The sequence below is a fragment of the Ranitomeya imitator genome, chromosome 6, assembly GCF_032444005.1.
Source record: "Ranitomeya imitator isolate aRanImi1 chromosome 6, aRanImi1.pri, whole genome shotgun sequence".
Lineage (NCBI taxonomy): Eukaryota > Metazoa > Chordata > Amphibia > Anura > Dendrobatidae > Ranitomeya > Ranitomeya imitator.
Genome location: NC_091287.1, coordinates 416,618,131 through 416,637,623, shown reverse-complemented (window position 1 = coordinate 416,637,623; position 19,493 = coordinate 416,618,131). Strand labels below are relative to the sequence as shown.

At 41.9% G+C, this 19,493-nt stretch overlaps 1 protein-coding gene across 5 annotated transcripts in view; it reads left to right on the top strand.

Annotated features, from left to right (window-relative positions):
* NOL4 (nucleolar protein 4) overlaps positions 1 to 16,246 on the top strand; it is a 456,659-nt gene extending 440,413 nt beyond the window's left edge. For 3 of the 5 annotated variants that reach the window (XM_069731269.1, XM_069731271.1, XM_069731273.1), the window contains one exon: positions 15,468 to 16,246. In XM_069731269.1, coding sequence (XP_069587370.1) covers positions 15,468 to 15,664 — 197 coding nt within the window. In that variant the 3' untranslated portion in view covers positions 15,665 to 16,246. The remainder of the gene's footprint in view (positions 1 to 15,467) is intronic. The other 2 variants (XM_069731270.1, XM_069731272.1) reach the window with 2 other exon arrangements.
* Positions 16,247 to 19,493: the final 3,247 nt, after the last annotated feature.

Here is a 19,493-nt window from a genome sequence, read left to right as displayed (position 1 = left end):
TCTCGGCACGCAAAGAAATAAGCCCTCAACCGACCCCAGATCACGAAAAATGGAGACGCTACGAGTATCGGAAAATGGCGCAATTTTTTTTTTTTTTTTTTTAGCAAAGTTTGGAATTTTTTTTCACCACTTAGATAAAAAATAACCTAGTCATGTTTGGTGTCTATGAACTCGTAATGACTTGGAGAATCATAATGGCAGGTCAGTTTTAGCATTTAGTGAACCTAGCAAAAAAGCCAAACAAAAAACCAATGTGGGATTGCACTTTTTTTGCAATTTCACCGCACTTGGAATTTTTTTCCCGTTTTCTAGTACACGACATGCTAAAACCAATGATGTCGTTCAAAAGTACAACTCGTCCCGCAAAAAATAAGCCCTCACATGGCCAAATTGACGGAAAAATAAAAAAGTTATGGCTCTGGGAAGGAGGGGAGCGAAAAACGAACACGGAAAAACGAAAAATCCCCCGGTCATGAAGGGGTTAATAGCCAGTAAAGGCTACGCAGACAGCTGTGGGCTGATATTCATAGCCTAGAGAGGGGCCATGGGTATTACCCCCTTCCCAGTCAACAAATATTGGCCCCCGGCCGTCGGCTTTCCCCCTCTGGTGCAGAAAATTGTGCGGGAGCCCACGCCATTTTTTCCCGTTTTTTTTTTTTTTAATGAAATGTTTATTAATAAACATTGGCCTTGCTATTACATATCTACTAGACGGTGGCCCGATTCTAACACATCGGGTATTCTAGAATATGTATGTAGTTTATTTACGAAGCGGTGTTTAAATCCCGCTGCAATATCGCTGATTGGTTGCGCCCGACTGGCCGCGACCAATCAGCGAAGCGTGGTTTAAATCCCGTGCCAATTCGCGGCCGGACTGCACCTGCCGCTGATTGGTCGCGCCAGCCGCCCACAACCAATAAGCGACGCAGGATTTCCGTTACAGACAAACAGGCCCTTAGCCGATTATATATATACTAGATTGTGGCCCGATTCTAACGCATCGGGTATTCTAGAATATGCATGTCCCTGTAATATATGGACAAAGATGATTCCAGAATTCGCGGCAGACTGTGCCCGTTGCTGATTGGTCGAGGCAACCTTTATGACATCATCGTCGCCATGGCAACCATTATGACATCATCGTCGCTGTGCCCGTTGCTGATTGGTCGAGGCCGGCAGGCCTCGACCAATCAGAGACGCGGGATTGCTACGTCGATGCTGTGCCGGTCTCTGATTGGTCGAGGCCGCCAATCAGAGGGCAGGGATTTCCAGGACAGACAGACAGACAGAAAGACAGACAGACGGAAAAACCCTTAGACAATCATAGGCCTCGACCAATCAGCGACGGGCACAGCGACGATGTCATAAAGGACGTAGAAATCCCGCGTCTCTGATTGGTCGAGGCCGCCAGGCCTCGACCAATCAGCAACGGGCACAGCGACGATGATGTCATAAAGGACGTAGAAATCCCACGTTTCTGATTCAGCGACGGGAACAGTATCGACGTTGATGTCATAATGGTTGCCATGGCGACGATGATGTCATAAAGGTTGCCTCGACCAATCAGCGACGGGCACAGTCTGCCGCGAATTCTGGAATCATCATTGTCCATATACTACGGGGACATGCATATTCTAGAATACCCGATGCGTTAGAATCGGGCCACAATCTAGTCTGTATATATAATTGCCTAAGGGTTTTTTCGTCTGTCTGTCTGTCTTGGAAATCCCTGCTCTCTGATTGGTCGAGGCCGACAGGCCTCGACCAATCAGAGACCGGCACAGCATCGACGTAGAAATCCTGCGTCTCTGATTGGTCGAGGCCGCCAGGCCTCGACCAATCAGCAACGGGCACAGCGACGATGATGTCATAATGGTTGCCATGGCGACGATGACATAAAGGTTGCCTCGACCAATCAGCGACGGGCACAGTCTGCCGCGAATTCTGGAATCATCATTGTCCATATATTACAGGGACATGCATATTCTAGAATACCCGATGCGTTAGAATCAGGCCACAATCTAGTCTATATATAATTGCCTAAGGGTTTTTCCGTCTGTCTGTCTTTCTGTCTGTCTGTCTGTCTGTCCTGGAAATCCCGGCTCTCTGATCAGAGACCGGCACAGCATCGACGTAGAAATCCCGCGTCTCTGATTGACACTTCTATATTGATCAGTCCTCCTGACACTTCTGTATTGATCAGTCCTCCTGACACTTCTGTATTGATCAGTCCTCCTGACACTTCTGTATTGATCAGTCCTCCTGACACTTCTATATTGATCAGTCCTCCTGATACCTCTATATTGATCAGTCCTCCTGATACCTCTATATTGATCAGTCCTCCTGACACTTCTATATTGATCAGTCCTCCTGACACTTCTATATTGATCAGTCCTCCTGATACCTCTATATTGATCAGTCCTCCTGACATTCTATATTGATCAGTCCTCCTGACACCTCTATATTGATAAATCCTCCTGACACTTCTATATTGATCAGTCCTCCTGACACTTCTATATTGATCAGTCCTCCTGACACTTCTGTATTGATCAGTCCTCCTGATACCTCTATATTGATCAGTCCTCCTGACACTTCTATATTGATCAGTCCTCCTGACACTTCTATATTGATCAGTCCTCCTGACACCTCTATATTAATCAGTCCTCCTGACATTCTATATTGATCAGTCCTCCTGACACTTCTATATTGATCAGTCCTCCTGACACTTCTATATTGATCAGTCCTCCTGACACCTCTATATTGATCAGTCCTCCTGACATTCTATATTGATCAGTCCTCCTGACACTTCTATATTGATCAGTCCTCCTGACACCTCTATATTGATCAGTCCTCCTGACATTCTATATTGATCAGTCCTCCTGACACTTCTATATTGATCAGTCCTCCTGACACTTCTATATTGATCAGTCCTCCTGACACTTCTATATTGATCAGTCCTCCTGACACTTCTATATTGATCAGTCCTCCTGACACTTCTATATTGATCAGTCCTCCTGACACTTCTATATTGATCAGTCCTCCTGACACTTCTATATTGATCTGTCCTCCTGACACTTCAATATTGATCAGTCCTCCTGACTTTCTATATTGATCAGTCCTCCTGACACCTCTATATTGATCAGTCCTCCTGACACTTCAATATTGATCAGTCCTCCTGATACCTCTATATTGATCAGTCCTCCTGACACTTCAATATTGATCAGTCCTCCTGATACCTCTATATTGATCAGTCCTCCTGACACTTCTATATTGATCAGTCCTCCTGATACCTCTATATTGATCAGTCCTCCTGATACCTCTATATTGATCAGTCCTCCTGATACCTCTATATTGATCAGTCCTCCTGACACTTCAATATTGATCAGTCCTCCTGACACTTCAATATTGATCAGTCCTCCTGACACTTCTATATTGATCAGTCCTCCTGACACTTCTATATTGATCAGTCCTCCTGACACTTCTATATTGATCAGTCCTCCTGACACTTCTATATTGATCAGTCCTCCTGATACCTCTATATTGATCAGTCCTCCTGACACTTCTATATTGATCAGTCCTCCTGACACTTCTACAGTGGGGCAAAAAAGTATTTAGTCAGTCAGCAATAGTGCAAGTTCCACCACTTAAATAGATGAGAGGCGTCTGTAATTTACATCATAGGTAGACCTCAACTATGGGAGACAAACTGAGAAAAAAAAATCCAGAAAATCACATTGTCTGTTTTTTTTAACATTTTATTTGCATATTATGGTGGAAAATAAGTATTTGGTCAGAAACAAACAATCAAGATTTCTGGCTCTCACAGACCTGTAACTTCTTCTTTAAGTGTCTCCTCTTTCCTCCACTCATTACCTGTAGTAATGGCACCTGTTTAAACTTGTTATCAGTATAAAAAGACACCTGTGCACACCCTCAAACAGTCTGACTCCAAACTCCACTATGGTGAAGACCAAAGAGCTGTCAAAGGACACCAGAAACAAAATTGTAGCCCTGCACCAGGCTGGGAAGACTGAATCTGCAATAGCCAACCAGCTTGGAGTGAAGAAATCAACAGAGGGAGCAATAATTAGAAAATGGAAGACATACAAGACCACTGATAATCTCCCTTGATCTGGGGCTCCACGCAAAATCCCACCCCGTGGGGTCAGAATGATCACAAGAACGGTGAGCACAAATCCCAGACCCACGCGGGGGGGCCTAGTGAATGAACTGCAGAGAGCTGGGACCAATGTAACAAGGCCTACCATAAGTAACACACTACGCCACCATGGATTCAGATCCTGCAGTGCCAGACGTGTCCCACTTCTTAATCCAGTACATGTCCGGGCCCGTCTGAAGTTTGCTAGAGAGCATTTGGATGATCCAGAGGAGTTTTGGGAGAATGTCCTATGGTCTGATGAAACCAAACTGGAACTGTTTGGTAGAAACACAACTTGTCGTGTTTGGAGGAAAAAGAATACTGAGTTGCATCCATCAAACACCATACCTACTGTAAAGCATGGTGGTGGAAACATCATGCTTTGGGGCTGTTTCTCTGCAAAGGGGCCAGGACGACTGATCCGGGTACATGAAAGAATGAATGGGGCCATGTATCGTGAGATTTTGAGTGCAAACCTCCTTCCATCAGCAAGGGCATTGAAGATGAAACGTGGCTCGGTCTTTCAACATGACAATGATCCAAAGCACACCGCCAGGGCAACGAAGGAGTGGCTTCGTAAGAAGCATTTCAAGGTCCTGGAGTGGCCTAGCCAGTCTCCAGATCTCAACCCTATAGAAAACCTTTGGAGGGAGTTGAAAGTCCGTGTTGCCAAGCGAAAAGCCAAAAACATCACTGCTCTAGAGGAGATCTGCATGGAGGAATGGGCCAACATACCAACAACAGTGTGTGGCAACCTTGTGAAGACTTACAGAAAACGTTTGACCTCTGTCATTGCCAACAAAGGATATATTACAAAGTATTGAGATGAAATTTTGTTTCTGACCAAATACTTATTTTCCACCATAATATGCAAATAAAATGTTTAAAAAACAGACAATGTGATTTTCTGGATTTTTTTTCTCAGTTTGTCTCCCATAGTTGAGGTCTACCTATGATGTAAATTACAGACGCCTCTCATCTTTTTAAGTGGTGGAACTTGCACTATTGCTGACTGACTAAATACTTTTTTGCCCCACTGTATATTGATCAGTCCTCCTGACACTTCTATATTGATCAGTCCTCCTGATACCTCTATATTGATCAGTCCTCCTGACACTTCAATATTGATCAGTCCTCCTGACACTTCTATATTGATCAGTCCTCCTGACACTTCTATATTGATCAGTCCTCCTGATACCTCTATATTGATCAGTCCTCCTGACACTTCTATATTGATCAGTCCTCCTGACACTTCTATATTGACTAAGGGTTTTCCCGTCTGTCTGTCTTTCTGTCTGTCTGTCTTTCTGTCTGTCTGTCTGTCTCTCCTGGAAATCCCACCGAACTAACGGCACGGAGGTACACCCTTTGCGTCCCAGAGCTTCCAGCAAAACAAATAGACAAGCTGGACAGAAAAAATAGCAACAAATAGCAAAGAAGCACTTAGCTATGCAGAGCAGCAGGCCACAGGAATGATCCAGAGAAACACAAGTCCGACACTGGAACATTGACAGGAAGCATGGATCAAAGCATCAGGTGGAGTTAAGTAGAGAAGCAGCTAACGACCTCACCAGATCACCTGAGGGAGGAAACTCAGAAGCTGCAGTACCACTTTCCTCCACAAACGGAAGCTCCCAGAGAGAATCAGCCGAAGTACCACTTGTGACCACAGGAGTGAACTCTGCCACAGAATTCACAACAGTCCTCCTGACACTTCTATATTGATCAGTCCTCCTGACACTTCTATATTGATCAGTCCTCCTGACACTTCTATATTGATCAGTCCTCCTGACACTTCTATATTGATCAGTCCTCCTGACACTTCTATATTGATCAGTCCTCCTGATACCTCTATATTGATCAGTCCTCCTGATACCTCTATATTGATCAGTCCTCCTGACACTTCTATATTGATCAGTCCTCCTGACACTTCTATATTGATCAGTCCTCCTGACACTTCTATATTGATCAGTCCTCCTGATACCTCTATATTGATCAGTCCTCCTGACACTTCTATATTGATCAGTCCTCCTGACACTTCTATATTGATCAGTCCTCCTGACACTTCTATATTGATCAGTCCTCCTGACACTTCTATATTGATCAGTCCTCCTGATACCTCTATATTGATCAGTCCTCCTCATACCTCTATATTGATCAGTCCTCCTGATACCTCTATATTGATCAGTCCTCCTGACTCTTCTATATTGATCAGTCCTCCTGACACTTCTATATTGATCAGTCCTCCTGATACCTCTATATTGATCAGTCCTCCTGACACTTCTATATTGATCAGTCCTCCTGACACTTCTATATTGATCAGTCCTCCTGACACTTCTATATTGATCAGTCCTCCTGATACCTCTATATTGATCAGTCCTCCTGATACCTCTATATTGATCAGTCCTCCTCACTCTTCTATATTGATCAGTCCTCCTGACACTTCTATATTGATCAGTCCTCCTGATACCTCTATATTGATCAGTCCTCCTGACACTTCTGTATTGATCAGTCCTCCTGACACTTCTATATTGATCAGTCCTCCTGATCTATATATATAATTGTCTAAGGGTTTTTCCGTCGGTCTGTCTGTCTGTCCAGGAAATCCCGCGTCTCTGATTCGTCGAGGCCGCCAGGCCTCGACCAATCAGTGACGGGCACAGCGACGATGATGTCATAAAGGACGTAGAAATCCCACGTTTCTGATTCAGCGACGGGCACAGTATCGACGTAGATGTCATAATGGTTGCCATGGCGACGATGATGTCATAAAGGTTGCTTCGACCAATCAGGGACGGGAACAGTCTGACGCGAATTCTGGAATCATCATTGTCCATATACTACGGGGACATGCATATTCTAGAATACCCGATGCGTTAGAATCGGGCCACAATCTAGTATATATATAATTGTCTAAGGGTTTTTCCGTCTGTCTGTCTTTCTGTCTGTCTGTCTGTCCTGGAAATCCCAGCTCTCTGATTGGTCGACGACCAATCAGCGACGAGCACAGCATCGACGTAGAAATCCCGCGTCTCTGATTGGTCGAGGCCGCCAGGCCTCGACCAATCAGCGACGGGCACAGCGACGATGATGTCATAAAGGACGTAGAAATCCCGCGTCTCTGATTGGTCGAGGCCGCCAGGCCTCGACCAATCAGCAACGGGCACAGCGACGATGATGTCATAAAGGACATAGACATCCCACGTTTCTGATTCAGCGACGGGCACAGTATCGACGTAGATGTCATAATGGTTGCCATGGCGACGATGATGTCATAATTGTTGCCTCGACCAATCAGCGACGGACACAGTCTGCCACGAATTCTGGAATCATCATTGTCCATATACTACGGGGACATGCATATTCTAGAATACCCGATGCGTTAGAATCGGGCCACAATCTAGTATATATATATATATATATATATATATATATATATATATATGGATAATCTATCTATAGATATATTTATAGATAGATATATCTATAGATACATAGATATACTAAACATCGGGCTTGGTATTATCTATCTATTATCTATCATCTATCTATTTATCTATCGTATCTATCTTTATCTATCTTTCGATATATCTATCTAGCTATCGATAGAAATATTTATAGTTAGATAATAGATTCGATAGATATGATAGTTAGATACAATAGATCTATCTATCTATCATCTATCTATCATCTATCTGTCTGTGTGTGTAAACATTATTCTTCAATGGAGTATGTAAATGAAGAGGTTGAACAATAAATGACATCAACATTTTTTTTTTGTATATCTTTATTGAGCTTACAAAACCACACACAAATCCGCATGAAAAAAACGCATAAAAACGCATGAAAAACGCAGGTGACCTCAGGTGCAGATTTAGTGCAGATGTTACCTGCGTCAAATGCTGATGCAATCCTGAATGTGGAAACATACCCAAACACTGTTGCTTTGCAGCACTGGGGTCCTGGGTTGAATTCGCACCAAAGGCAACATTTACGAGAAGTTTGTATGTTCTTCCCAGTGTTTGTGTAGGTTTCCCAGTGTTTGTGTAGGTTTCCCAGTGTTTGTGTAGGTTTCCCCCTTGGTTCTCCAGTTTCCTCTCACTCTCTAAGGACATACTGACAGAGGAATTAGATTGTGGGCCCCAATGGGGACAGTGATGATAATGTGTGTAAAACACTGCAGAATATGATGGCGCCATAAAAGCAAAGCATAATATATAATTAAATAATTGCTCATGATAATACATATGAATTACAGGACTGAAAGATTTTGTGCATCAGTAATGCCTCAATAAGGACTAATGTAAAAACAGGAACAATCCAGCAGCACAATTTTACAGGAAAGTACAGAACATTATATCCTGCTAATTTTTTTATCTAAGAAGCCAGACTCAGTATGTAAGAAAGTATACTCGCTAAAAAGCCAGACTCAGTATGTAAGGAAATATGTAAACATAGCCAGAATGACGGAATAATGCAAAGAACATATATTCGCTAACAAAGGATACTCTTCAAAAATTGTAGAGACTGAATAAAGAACCTAGAGAGCTTAAATATCCTAATGAATTATCCACCAATAAATTTCAATACTTGTTTAGCCAAAAGTACAAAACCAATTTATTTATTCAAAAAAATCACATAAACGAGACAATAATAGTGTAAGCAAAATCCACATACAGTTGTGTTCAAAAGTTTACATACCACGGCAGAATTTTTGCTTTCTTGACCTTTTTTCAGAGAATATGAATGATAACACCAAAACTTTTTCTTCACTCATGGTTAGTGGTTGGGTGAAGCCATTTATTGTCAAACTACTGTGCTTTCTCTTTTTAAATCATAATGACAGCCCAAAACATCCAAATGACCCTGATCAAAAGTTGACATACCCCATTTCTTAATACCGTGTATTGCCCCTCTAACATCAATGACAGCTTGAAGTATTTTGTGGTAGTTGAGGATGAGGTTCTTTATTTTCTCAGATGGTAAAACTGCCCACTCTTCTTGGCAAAAAGCCTCCAGTTCCTGTAAATTCCTGGGCTGTCTAGCATGAACTGTGCGCTTGAGATCTCCCCAGAGTGGCTCAATGATATTGAGGTAAGGAGACTGAGATGGCCACTCCAGAACCTTCACTTTGTTCTGTTGTAGCCAATGACAAGTCGACTTGATCTTGTATTTTGGATCGTCGTCATGTTGGAACGTCCAAGTATGTTGCATGCGCAACATCAGCGATCCACCTTCGTACTTTACAGTAGGAATGGTGTTCCTTTCCTTATAGGCCTTGTTGATCTCTCTCCAAATATAACGTTTATAGTTGTGGCCAAAAAGTACAATTTTGGTCTCATCACTCCAAATTACGTTGTTTCAGAAGTTTTGAGGCTTGTTTCTGTGCTGTTTTGCGTATTGTAGATGAGATAATTGTGGCATTTGCACAGTAATGGCTTTTTTTCTGGTGACTCGACCATGCAGCCCATTTTTCTTTAAATGCCTCCTTGATGTTCATCTTGAAACAGCCACACCGCTAGTTTTTTAGAGCAGAGGTCCCCAACTCCAGTCCTCAAGGCCCACCAACAGGTCATGTTTTCAGGATTTCCTTTGCATTGCACAGGTGATGCAATTATTACCTGGGCAAGACTAAGGAAATCCTGAAAACATGACATGTTGGTGGGCCTTGAGGACTGGAGTTGGGGACCTCTGTTTTAGAGAGTCAGAGAGTCTTGTATTTCAGCTGATGTTATTTGTGGGTTTTTCTTTGCATCCCAAACAATTTTTCTGGGAGTTGTGGATGACATTTGTTGATCTACCTGACCATGGTTTTGTTTTTACAGAGCCCCTGATTTTCCATTTGTTAATCACAGTTTGAATGCTGCTGACTGGCATTATCAATTCCTTGGATATCTTTTTGTATCCCTTCCCTGTTTTATACAGTTCAACTACCCTTTCCCGTAGACCCGATGACAATTCTTTTGCTTTCCCATGGCTCACAATCCAGAAACGTCAGTGGCTGAATGAAGGATGCAAGAGTATGTCTGGAACCCAGAAACTCACTCAGCTTTTATGCACACACACTGATTACAAGCAAACAGGTCATAGGTGAGGATGTTACCTTTAGTAGCCATTCAAACCCATTTGTGTCAACTTCTGTACATGTTATCAGGCCAAAATCACCAGGGTATGTAAATTTTTGAACAGGGTCATTTGGATGTTTTGGATTGTCATTATCATTTAAAAAGAGAAGACACAGTAGTTTAACAATAAATTACTTCACCCAACCACTAACAATGATTGGAGAAAAGATTTTGGTGTTATCATTCATATTCTCTAAAAAAGGCCAAGAAAGCAAAAATTTTGCCGGGGTGTGTAAACTTTTGAGCACAACTGTAGCTAATTACATCTTATTAAAACAGTACAACTATGGAGCAAATGGATAGGCATACAGTATCGAAGGGAGAGGGAGGGGAGACCAAAGAATAGGGTCTTAAAATGTAAACCACATCATACATTGCCGTGTGCTATAATGTAGTATAACGTAGTCCCCCTACAAAAATTCCTGAGCTGGGAATAGAGGTGATAATTATGTGCTCAATTAATACCAAGTCTTTTCATTTAAAACCTAATCAGTATGTGGACAGGAAAATTCCAACAGATAATGCTGACACATATAAATAAAATGTGAAGGACGTCTTACTCATCTAGTCTTGTGCCTAAATGTTGCATCGGGGCCATGACGCGTGTTTCGCTATGGCTTCCTCAGGGGGCAGACTTATGTGTTATTATTCTACATTATAGTACATGGCAATGTATGATGTGGTTTACAGTTTAAGACCCTATTCTTTGGTCTCCCCTCTCTCTCCCTTTGATACTGTATGCCTATCCATGTGCTCCATGATTGTACTGTTGCTCGCCTGTTTTTATAAGATGTAATTTGGATATGGATTTTGCTTACACTATTATTGTCTTGTTTATGTGATTCTTTTGATAAATACATTGATTTTGTACTTTTGGCTAAACAAGTATTGAAATTTATTGTTAGATAATCCATATAATTATCAGGATATTTAAGCTCTCTATGTTCTTTATTGACTCTCAGTATGTAAAGAAGTATACTCGTTAAGAAGCCAGACTTAGTATGGAAGAAAGTATACTCACTGAGCAGCTTTGCTTCTGTAGTGGAATATCTCTATACATGCAGATTCTGATGGAGCCTTTGCGGTGAAATACATTATATGGTTCTTATTCATGAGAAATGTTAACTAATTACAGAAGTATTCTTACTTCATATTTTTATTAAAATAGCTGTATCCTATGTCAGGTGGGTCAAAATGGTCTTTCTTGTATTGTTTCTAAGAAGAAGCAGTGAAAGATAATACAGGCCTAAATGTGTGTCCCATCTGCTACAGGAGAAGTGGGATCACTGGCAACAAAGACATGAAAGTTTAATGACCTGCTGCAAGGAAATCAGAATAATGGATGCTGCAGGTGGTTTAAGTGTTTGTCAGAACCCAGTTAAGGGTTCAGAGGGCAGCACACAGTGCACTGACGTGGAGTTAAGCCATTGCATGTATGGGTCAGCTGCAGGCAATGGCATACCTGGACTTCAGATGATTTCCATCGTGAAGCAGGGAGAGCATAAGCATAGCAGTGCTACAGACACAGTAATGTCATAAAGTCATATATTGCATTGTCCTGCTGGTGTCTGTGGGGACACTGAGCTGTTGTGAATTCCGCTCTTGGGCTCCCTCCAGTGGTTGTAAGTGGCACTTTTGTGAGTTCTGCTCTTGGGCTCCCTCTTGTGGTTTCTAGTGGTATGGCTGCTCCTTGGAGTTAGCTGTCCTCACCTGCCTCCACTTATCGTCTCTTCTGCTCCGCTATTTAAGTCTGGCTCTTTCTTCAGCCTGTGCCACTTGTCAATGTTCCTGACTGGATTCACATCTCTGCTTGGATTCTCCTGGTTTCCTGACCAGTTCTGCAAAGATAAGTTCTGGCTTTGCTCATTTCAGTCCACATGTTGTGGACTTATTGTTCTGTGCATTCTTTATTTGTCCAGCTTGTCAGTATGGATTTTTTTCTGTTAGCTGGAAGCTCTGGGAAGCAGATTTACCCTCCACACATTTAGTCAGGTGTGGAGATTTTGTAAACTCTGTGTGGATTGTTTTGTAGTTTTTATACTGACTGCACAGTATCCTTTCCTGTCCTATCTATCAAGCTAGACTGGCCTCCTATGCTAAAATCTGATTTCATTTCTGCGTATGTTATTTTCCCCTCCTCTCACCGTCAATATTTGTGGGGGGCTATCTTTCCTTTGGGGATTTTCTCTGAGGCAAGATAGGTTTCCTGTTTCCATCTTTAGGGGAAGTTAGATCTTAGGCTGTGCCGAGGGGTCTAGGGAGCGTCAGGTACCCCCCACGGCTATTTTTAGTTGCGCTGCTAGGTTCAGGGTTTGCAGTCAGTACAGATACCTCCTCCTTCAGAGCTTGTCTCATGTTGTTCCTAAACCACCAGATCATAACACTGAGCACTCTCTCAATTTCCGAACAGTTCTTAGGCTATGTGCACACATTGCTGAATTGCTGCTGAAATTTTCATGGCAATTCCGCAACTCCCTGCCACGGGTAAAACGCATGCGGAATTGGCATGCGTTTTCCAGCTAAACACTTGTGTTTTGCAAACGTAATTAGCTTGCAGAATGCTAGCATTTTCAAAGCGATGTGTAGCATCGCTTGGAAAACTGATGTGACCAACTTTTTACTATTGATGCTGCCTATGCAGCATCAATAGTAAAAAGATATCATGTTAAAAATAATTGAAAAAAAAGAGCCTAAAATCGTGATATTCTCACCTTCCGGTGGCCCCCACAGCCTTCCCGCTCCTCGCGATGCTCCCGGCAACTCCCGTTCCCAGTGATGCCTTGCGACAATGACAACAGATGACGTAGCATTACGCGAGACTGCTACGTCATCACAGGTCATTGTCGCAAAGCATCACTGGGAACGGGACCTGCTGGGAGCATCGTTAAGGCCTGGGCTGGATCCGGGGGCCGCCAGAAGGTGAGTATATAACTATTTTTTATTTTAATTCTTTTTTTTAAACAGGGATAGGGTACCTAAGGCCTGGAGGAGAGTCTCCTCTCCTCCACACCTGGGTACCATCCGCACATGATCCGCTTACTTTGCGCATGCTGGGCATAGCCTCATGCGGGAAGTAAGCAGATCAATGCATTCCTATGTGTGCAGAATCGCTGCGATTCCACACAAAGAATGAGCATGCTGCGCAATGCGCTTCCGCTGCGGAAAAATACGCAGCATTAGCACAGCATTGCGGAATCCCATTGCATTCAATGGACTGTGTTGTGTATGCGTTTTCGCAGCAAAAACGCATAAAATCCACAACGTTTGCACATAGCCTTACAGTCACAACAGCTTTTCCAGATGGGATTGCAACAATGTATCTAAGCCAAAGTGTGCAATATTTGGCATTCTGACTCTGGCTTTAAGGGTGCTTTCACATTGTATTTTTGCCCATATTTAATGCTCCCATTGGGGCTTGCGTCCGACCAATCCCCCCAAAACGGGATTCGGGTGCATGGATCGACAGGGCCATATACTATAACGTGTGCTCTATCATAATACTTATCGGGCATATATGCCTACTGGAGGGGGACACTTAGGCTGGGGTCACACTTGCGAGTGCAATGTGAGAAACTCGCGCGTCAATACCCGGCACTGCCGCCGTCACTCGGGACCGGAGCGTGCGGCTGCATGTATTTCTATGCAGCTGAACACTCCAGTCCCGAGTGCCAGCGGCAGTGCCAGGTATTGATGCGAGAGACTCGCACAAGTTTCTCACATTGCACTCACAAGTGTGACCTTGGCCTTAGACGCAGTCTGACCACCCTATTATCATGCTTCATTTATTATACTTGTGGGACCTTTAGGGGGCCTGTTCACATGTTGCAGATTTGTCACATTTTTTTCTGTGCATATTTGTTTTCTGATGCCAGCAAAGTGAATAAGAATCCTGAAATCTCATGCACACATTACTTTTTCTTGACTTGCAGATTTGGTGTAGATTTAAAGAGAACCCGTCAGCGGGATTTTGCTAAGTAAACTACAGGCATTGTCATGTTGCCACTGTTATACTGATTAAAATGATACATGAGGTGAAGAAATCCATCTTGTGGTTCTTGTGTAACCAGTATTAGAAGTTTTCAGTTAATTATATGCCTGTGATCCGGGGCGGGACTGTAGGCAGAGTCTTATATTCCCGCTGTAAGCCAGACAAACCAAAGAAAGACCTGCCCAGAGACCGCCCCGAAGCACAAACATGTTCTTCATCATAGAGACCAAAAGAGAGACAGACTTATTGTGCTTTAGGGCGACCTGTGGGTAGGTCTCTTCTTGGTTTCTCTGGCTTAGAGCAGGAAGAAAAAAACTCTGCCTACAGACCCACCCCAGAGCACAAGCATCTCAACTGAAAACTTCTAACACTGATTACACAAGAACCACAAGACGGACTTCTTCACCCCAGGTATAATTTTAATCAGTTTAACACTGCCAACCTGACAGTGTCTCTAGTTTACTTAGCAAACCTGCTGACAGGTTTACTTTAAATCTACATAGAGTCAATTCTTTTAGCGTTTTTGATGCAGATTTCACTCATGCTAATGTAAAAAATGCATCAAAACCAGAGCAAAAACACGCCTATCTTATACAGCATTTTTCCTGACAAAATTTCTGCTCCAAGTACTTAACATGTGCACATACCCTTCTTTCTGATTCTGTCAGATGTTAATGCAACCACGACTGCTGCATCTCCTATTGTTAAGTCCTTAGCTACAGCTTGATTTCCCCATAGTTGTGGCTGTACTTGATGGATTTATAGTGCATGTGAAACTACTGTCTTGTCCTATTTTTGGACTGCATGCCTTTATGAAAGTGGCTATTAATGGTGATAGGGGATTTCACATAAAGGAAGTGTCGGTAAGGCAACTCATGTACCAGTACTAAGCTTCAATAACTTTGTGCTTTAGAGGAACACAAGAAGAAGTCGCTTGGCGACTACTGTGATTGTCTAATCTATTAATTTTGCACATTCCTTATACGCTTCAGTCTTCCATTACTTACGAGCAAATGAATGCCCTTTACATATTATTCTGAATTTTCTGCTCTTGAAAACCATTAGTGGTTCTTTGTCAGCAGTTTCAATGACATGTGACTAATGTGTACAGATGACTATGCCTGGCGGTGCAGCGTACAGTATGGGAGCTACATGTCTGTGATACTGATGTTCTTTTAATTTGATTTGTCCCCAGCAGGGCCAACGGACCTGAGCATGAAGAGGCAGTTAGCGACTACCTCCACTTCATCCAGCAACACAAGCTCCAGACCTCAGCTAAACCCTACTGAAATTAACGCAGTCAGGCAGCTAGTGGCCGGCTACCGGGAATCAGCAGCATTTTTGTTACGTTCTGCAGATGAACTAGAAAACCTGATCTTACAGCAGAACTGAGTCACACAACCTCTTCCCTGGCCTGGTTTAATGCTGGAGTTCCACTAACGACATGCTGACAATGTATATGCCAGAGTGGACCTGTCTGGTTACCGCACTGATGAATGGAGGATATAATTACCATAATGCCACACTGTTTTCAATCCATGAAGTGATGTTAAGGTGCTGCCGGTGAACTCGAGACCTCTGACATTCTGCAGGTCTTTGATGTGTCCAGCTTTTTGTTCTCAGTGTGTCAGTTTAAATATTGCATATGTGGCTGTAGATCATTAAGTCATGCAAAGCAGTGGAGCAAAAGCAAGACACTAAGTTGTTAAATTATTTCCAAGTGCAATATTAGTGGAATGTTCTACTGACTCTGGAAGCTAAGCTACACGACATAGCAGGACAAAATGCCAACATACACTCATGATAGAACATTTAAGGAAGGATTGCATATTTTTTAAATAATGTGATTTTTATATGGTCATTTTTTCATGCAGACATTTTCATTTCTATGATGTTTTCACATTCCCTACAAGTGAATTAAGAATTTCTTTTCCACTTCAGTTTCCCGCAGATCTTTAGATTTCTGATTTCTTTAAAAAAAAAAAAAAAGATAACGCACAGCGCCCGACACTTTACATTATTCAAACTTCCACAATGGGGTCACTGGATTGAGGAATATATACCTCAATGCAGGTCCAAATAAAGCCATTCTCGAGTGATATGTTATATGTGTTAAGAAGTTTTTTCATTTTAATGTTTCTGTTAGAGTAGGTCAAAGTCCCAGAAGCTTCTGTGGTGGTACCTAATGGAGAGAGTAAATGGAAATGCTGATAGTAAGAGATAAGATGTCAATATGTTGAAAACGTACTTACGGCATAAAGACATAGAGTTTGCCATTACAAAAAGAGAATTCATAAAATGTTACATTTAGTAGATTAGAGACTATTCTAGGAATAGTAGAACATTTTGAAGAGCCTACGGAGAACTCTCGTCAGCATACTTTAGGCTGCAGGTTCTCAACATTCTGGATGGAAGCTACATAAGAGAAGTTACTGCCTCATAAAAAAGCTGTTCAAAGGGTTTGTGGTGTCTAGACACAACTTGGGCAAGACGACACCATCCTACATTGACCATGCAGCTTAAAGTGAACCTGCCATGCCTCAAAACACTTATTAACCTGCAGATATGGGGTTATTCTGCAGGTTAATAGCATTCTAAAGCTGTGTGGCCACTGCACTTGGAGGAAATGAACTTTATTCCTCCCATCAGCCTCAGGCTTTCAGTTATTGAGGCGCAGCCGGCCCGGCTTTAGTCACCGCTCCAAATACAGTGATCGGCAGCATTAACCACAACCCAGCAATGACTGACAGCCATTTATCAGCAGAGAGCCGGCTGTCAGTCAGTGTTGGGGATGCAGCTACTGCTGCCGCTCACTTTGTATTGTGCAGCGACTAAAGCTGTGCCGGCTGTGCCTCTATGACTGAAAGCACGAGGCTTCCGGGAGGAATAAAGTTCATTTCCTCCCAGAAGCCGGACTTTCAGTGCAGCGGCCACACAGCTTTAGAACACTATTAGCCTGCAGGTTAACCCCATATCTGCAGGTCAATAGCGTTTAGGATGTGACAGGTTCCCTTTAAAGTGTGACTGATGGACATCTATAAGACAACTGGAGGTGGCAAAACTACTGAATTACTATATATGTTTACAAATCTATTTTTTATTTATTGTCGGTGAGACTTAAGTGTGAAGTATTCCTCAGCAACATAACAATGGTACAACCAGTCCATGTAGCAGGATTCCCCCGGGCACCATTGTTAGGTCACGCATTGTGGGAATATAGTCCGCCAATACATTACGAGCTCTCTATATGACCCGTCCCAGGGAACCTATGTCTCTACCCTGTTGTTAACACATGATTTTGCTGCTCTAAACGTGTACACGTTCTTCTCTCGGAGGTTGGATATTAATGACTAAATACTTAAGAGGTTGCAAGTGACAATCTGATAATTTGCACTCTGGTGTGTATTTTTCATTTTAAGCAGATATTTTTTACAGACCCACTGGGAGTGTAAAAGCCTCATCCTTTCTGCACCCAGCGGGTTAACCCTTTAGGCTGCCAGAGGGGTTAGCAGCACACTGCCATGCAGACTCCTATACTGCTAACCACTCTCCAAAAAAGAAGGGGTGAAAATAGTTTAGTTTTTTTCCACGTACAGTATGTGAATTATAACCTCCTACAAGACCCAAACCTGTACAAAAAAATAAAAATAATCTGTAAAAATACATAGAAAATTCCAACCTCTCTAGATCCTTATTTTACAATGTGGGCTACACCTTATTAGTGTTTCTTTGTGCACTGAATCATGATTTTCACTTTAGCCGTAGAAAGTACTTTTGTTCTTTGCACAGTATGATATGTTTAGTTGTTTAGCTTTTGTTAAATATCACGTCCCTTGTGCATTCCTGAATTTGCCTTATTTCATGTAAAAATGTAATTCAATTTTTGACAATGAGTTTAAGGCATCAGTGATGATATTTTGTACATAAACATACCTGTTTTATATAGACTGACTGTGATTGTGACTAGGTAATGTGCACTTTTTCTTGTAACTGTGGGCATTGCTATGCTTTTTTGAGTGTTTCTAGAATCATTGTTGCTTACTTAAGGAAAACTTTTGTGATACTGTTTGTGAAATATAATGTGAAAAACTATTGAATTATGAATATTTTTAATATATTGTACATTATTATTACACAAAACAACTTTAAGTTGTGGAACCAGATCCACAGATTTCAGTGAAAAAAAAATCAAAGATTTGAGGGCTGACATTTCCTCTGTTTTGTTTGGATAAATAAATTGATTTATGTGTAATTTCTTTTCAATTGTGTATAATTATTTATGTGAAAAATATCTGAAATATTAGTAATATTTTTCGAAACAGATGTAAAAGAAATGAGATATTAACCCCTTCATGACCCAGCCTATTTTGACCTTAATGACCTGGCCGTTTTTTGCAATTCTGACCAGTGTCCCTTTATGAGGTAATAACTCAGGAACGCTTCAACGGATCCTAGCGGTTCTGAGATTGTTTTTTCGTGACATATTGGGCTTCATGTTAAATAGGTAAATTTAGGTCAATAAATTCTGCGTTTATTTGTGATAAAAACGGAAATTTGCCGAAAATTTTGAAAATTTCGCAATTTTCACATTTTGAATTTTTATTCTGTTAAACCAGAGAGTTATGTGACACAAAATAGTTAATAAATAACATTTCCCACATGTATACTTTACATCAACACATTTTTGGAAACAAAAATTTTTTTTGCTAGGAAGTTATAAGGGTTAAAATTTGACCAGCGCTTTCTCATTTTTACAACGAAATTTACAAAACCATTTTTTTAAGGGACCACCTCACATTTGAAGTCAGTTTGAGGGGTCTATATGGCTGAAAATACCCAAAAGTGACACCATTCTAAAAACTGCACCCCTCAAGGTGCACAAAACCACATTCAGAAGTTTATTAACCCTTCAGGTGCTTCACAGCAGCAGAAGCAACATGGAAGGAAAAAATGAACATTTAACTTTTTAGTCACAAAAATGATCTATTAGCAACAATTTTTTTTATTTTCCCAATGGTAAAAGGAGAAACTGAACCACGAAAGTTGTTGTCCAATTTGTCCTGAGTACGCTGATACCTCATATGTGGGGGTAAACCACTGTTTGGGCGCAAGGCAGGGCTTGGAAGGGAAGGAGCGCCATTTGACTTTTTGAATTAAAAATTGGCTCCACTCTTTAGCGGACACCATGTCGCGTTTGGAGAGCCCCTGTGTGCCTAAACAT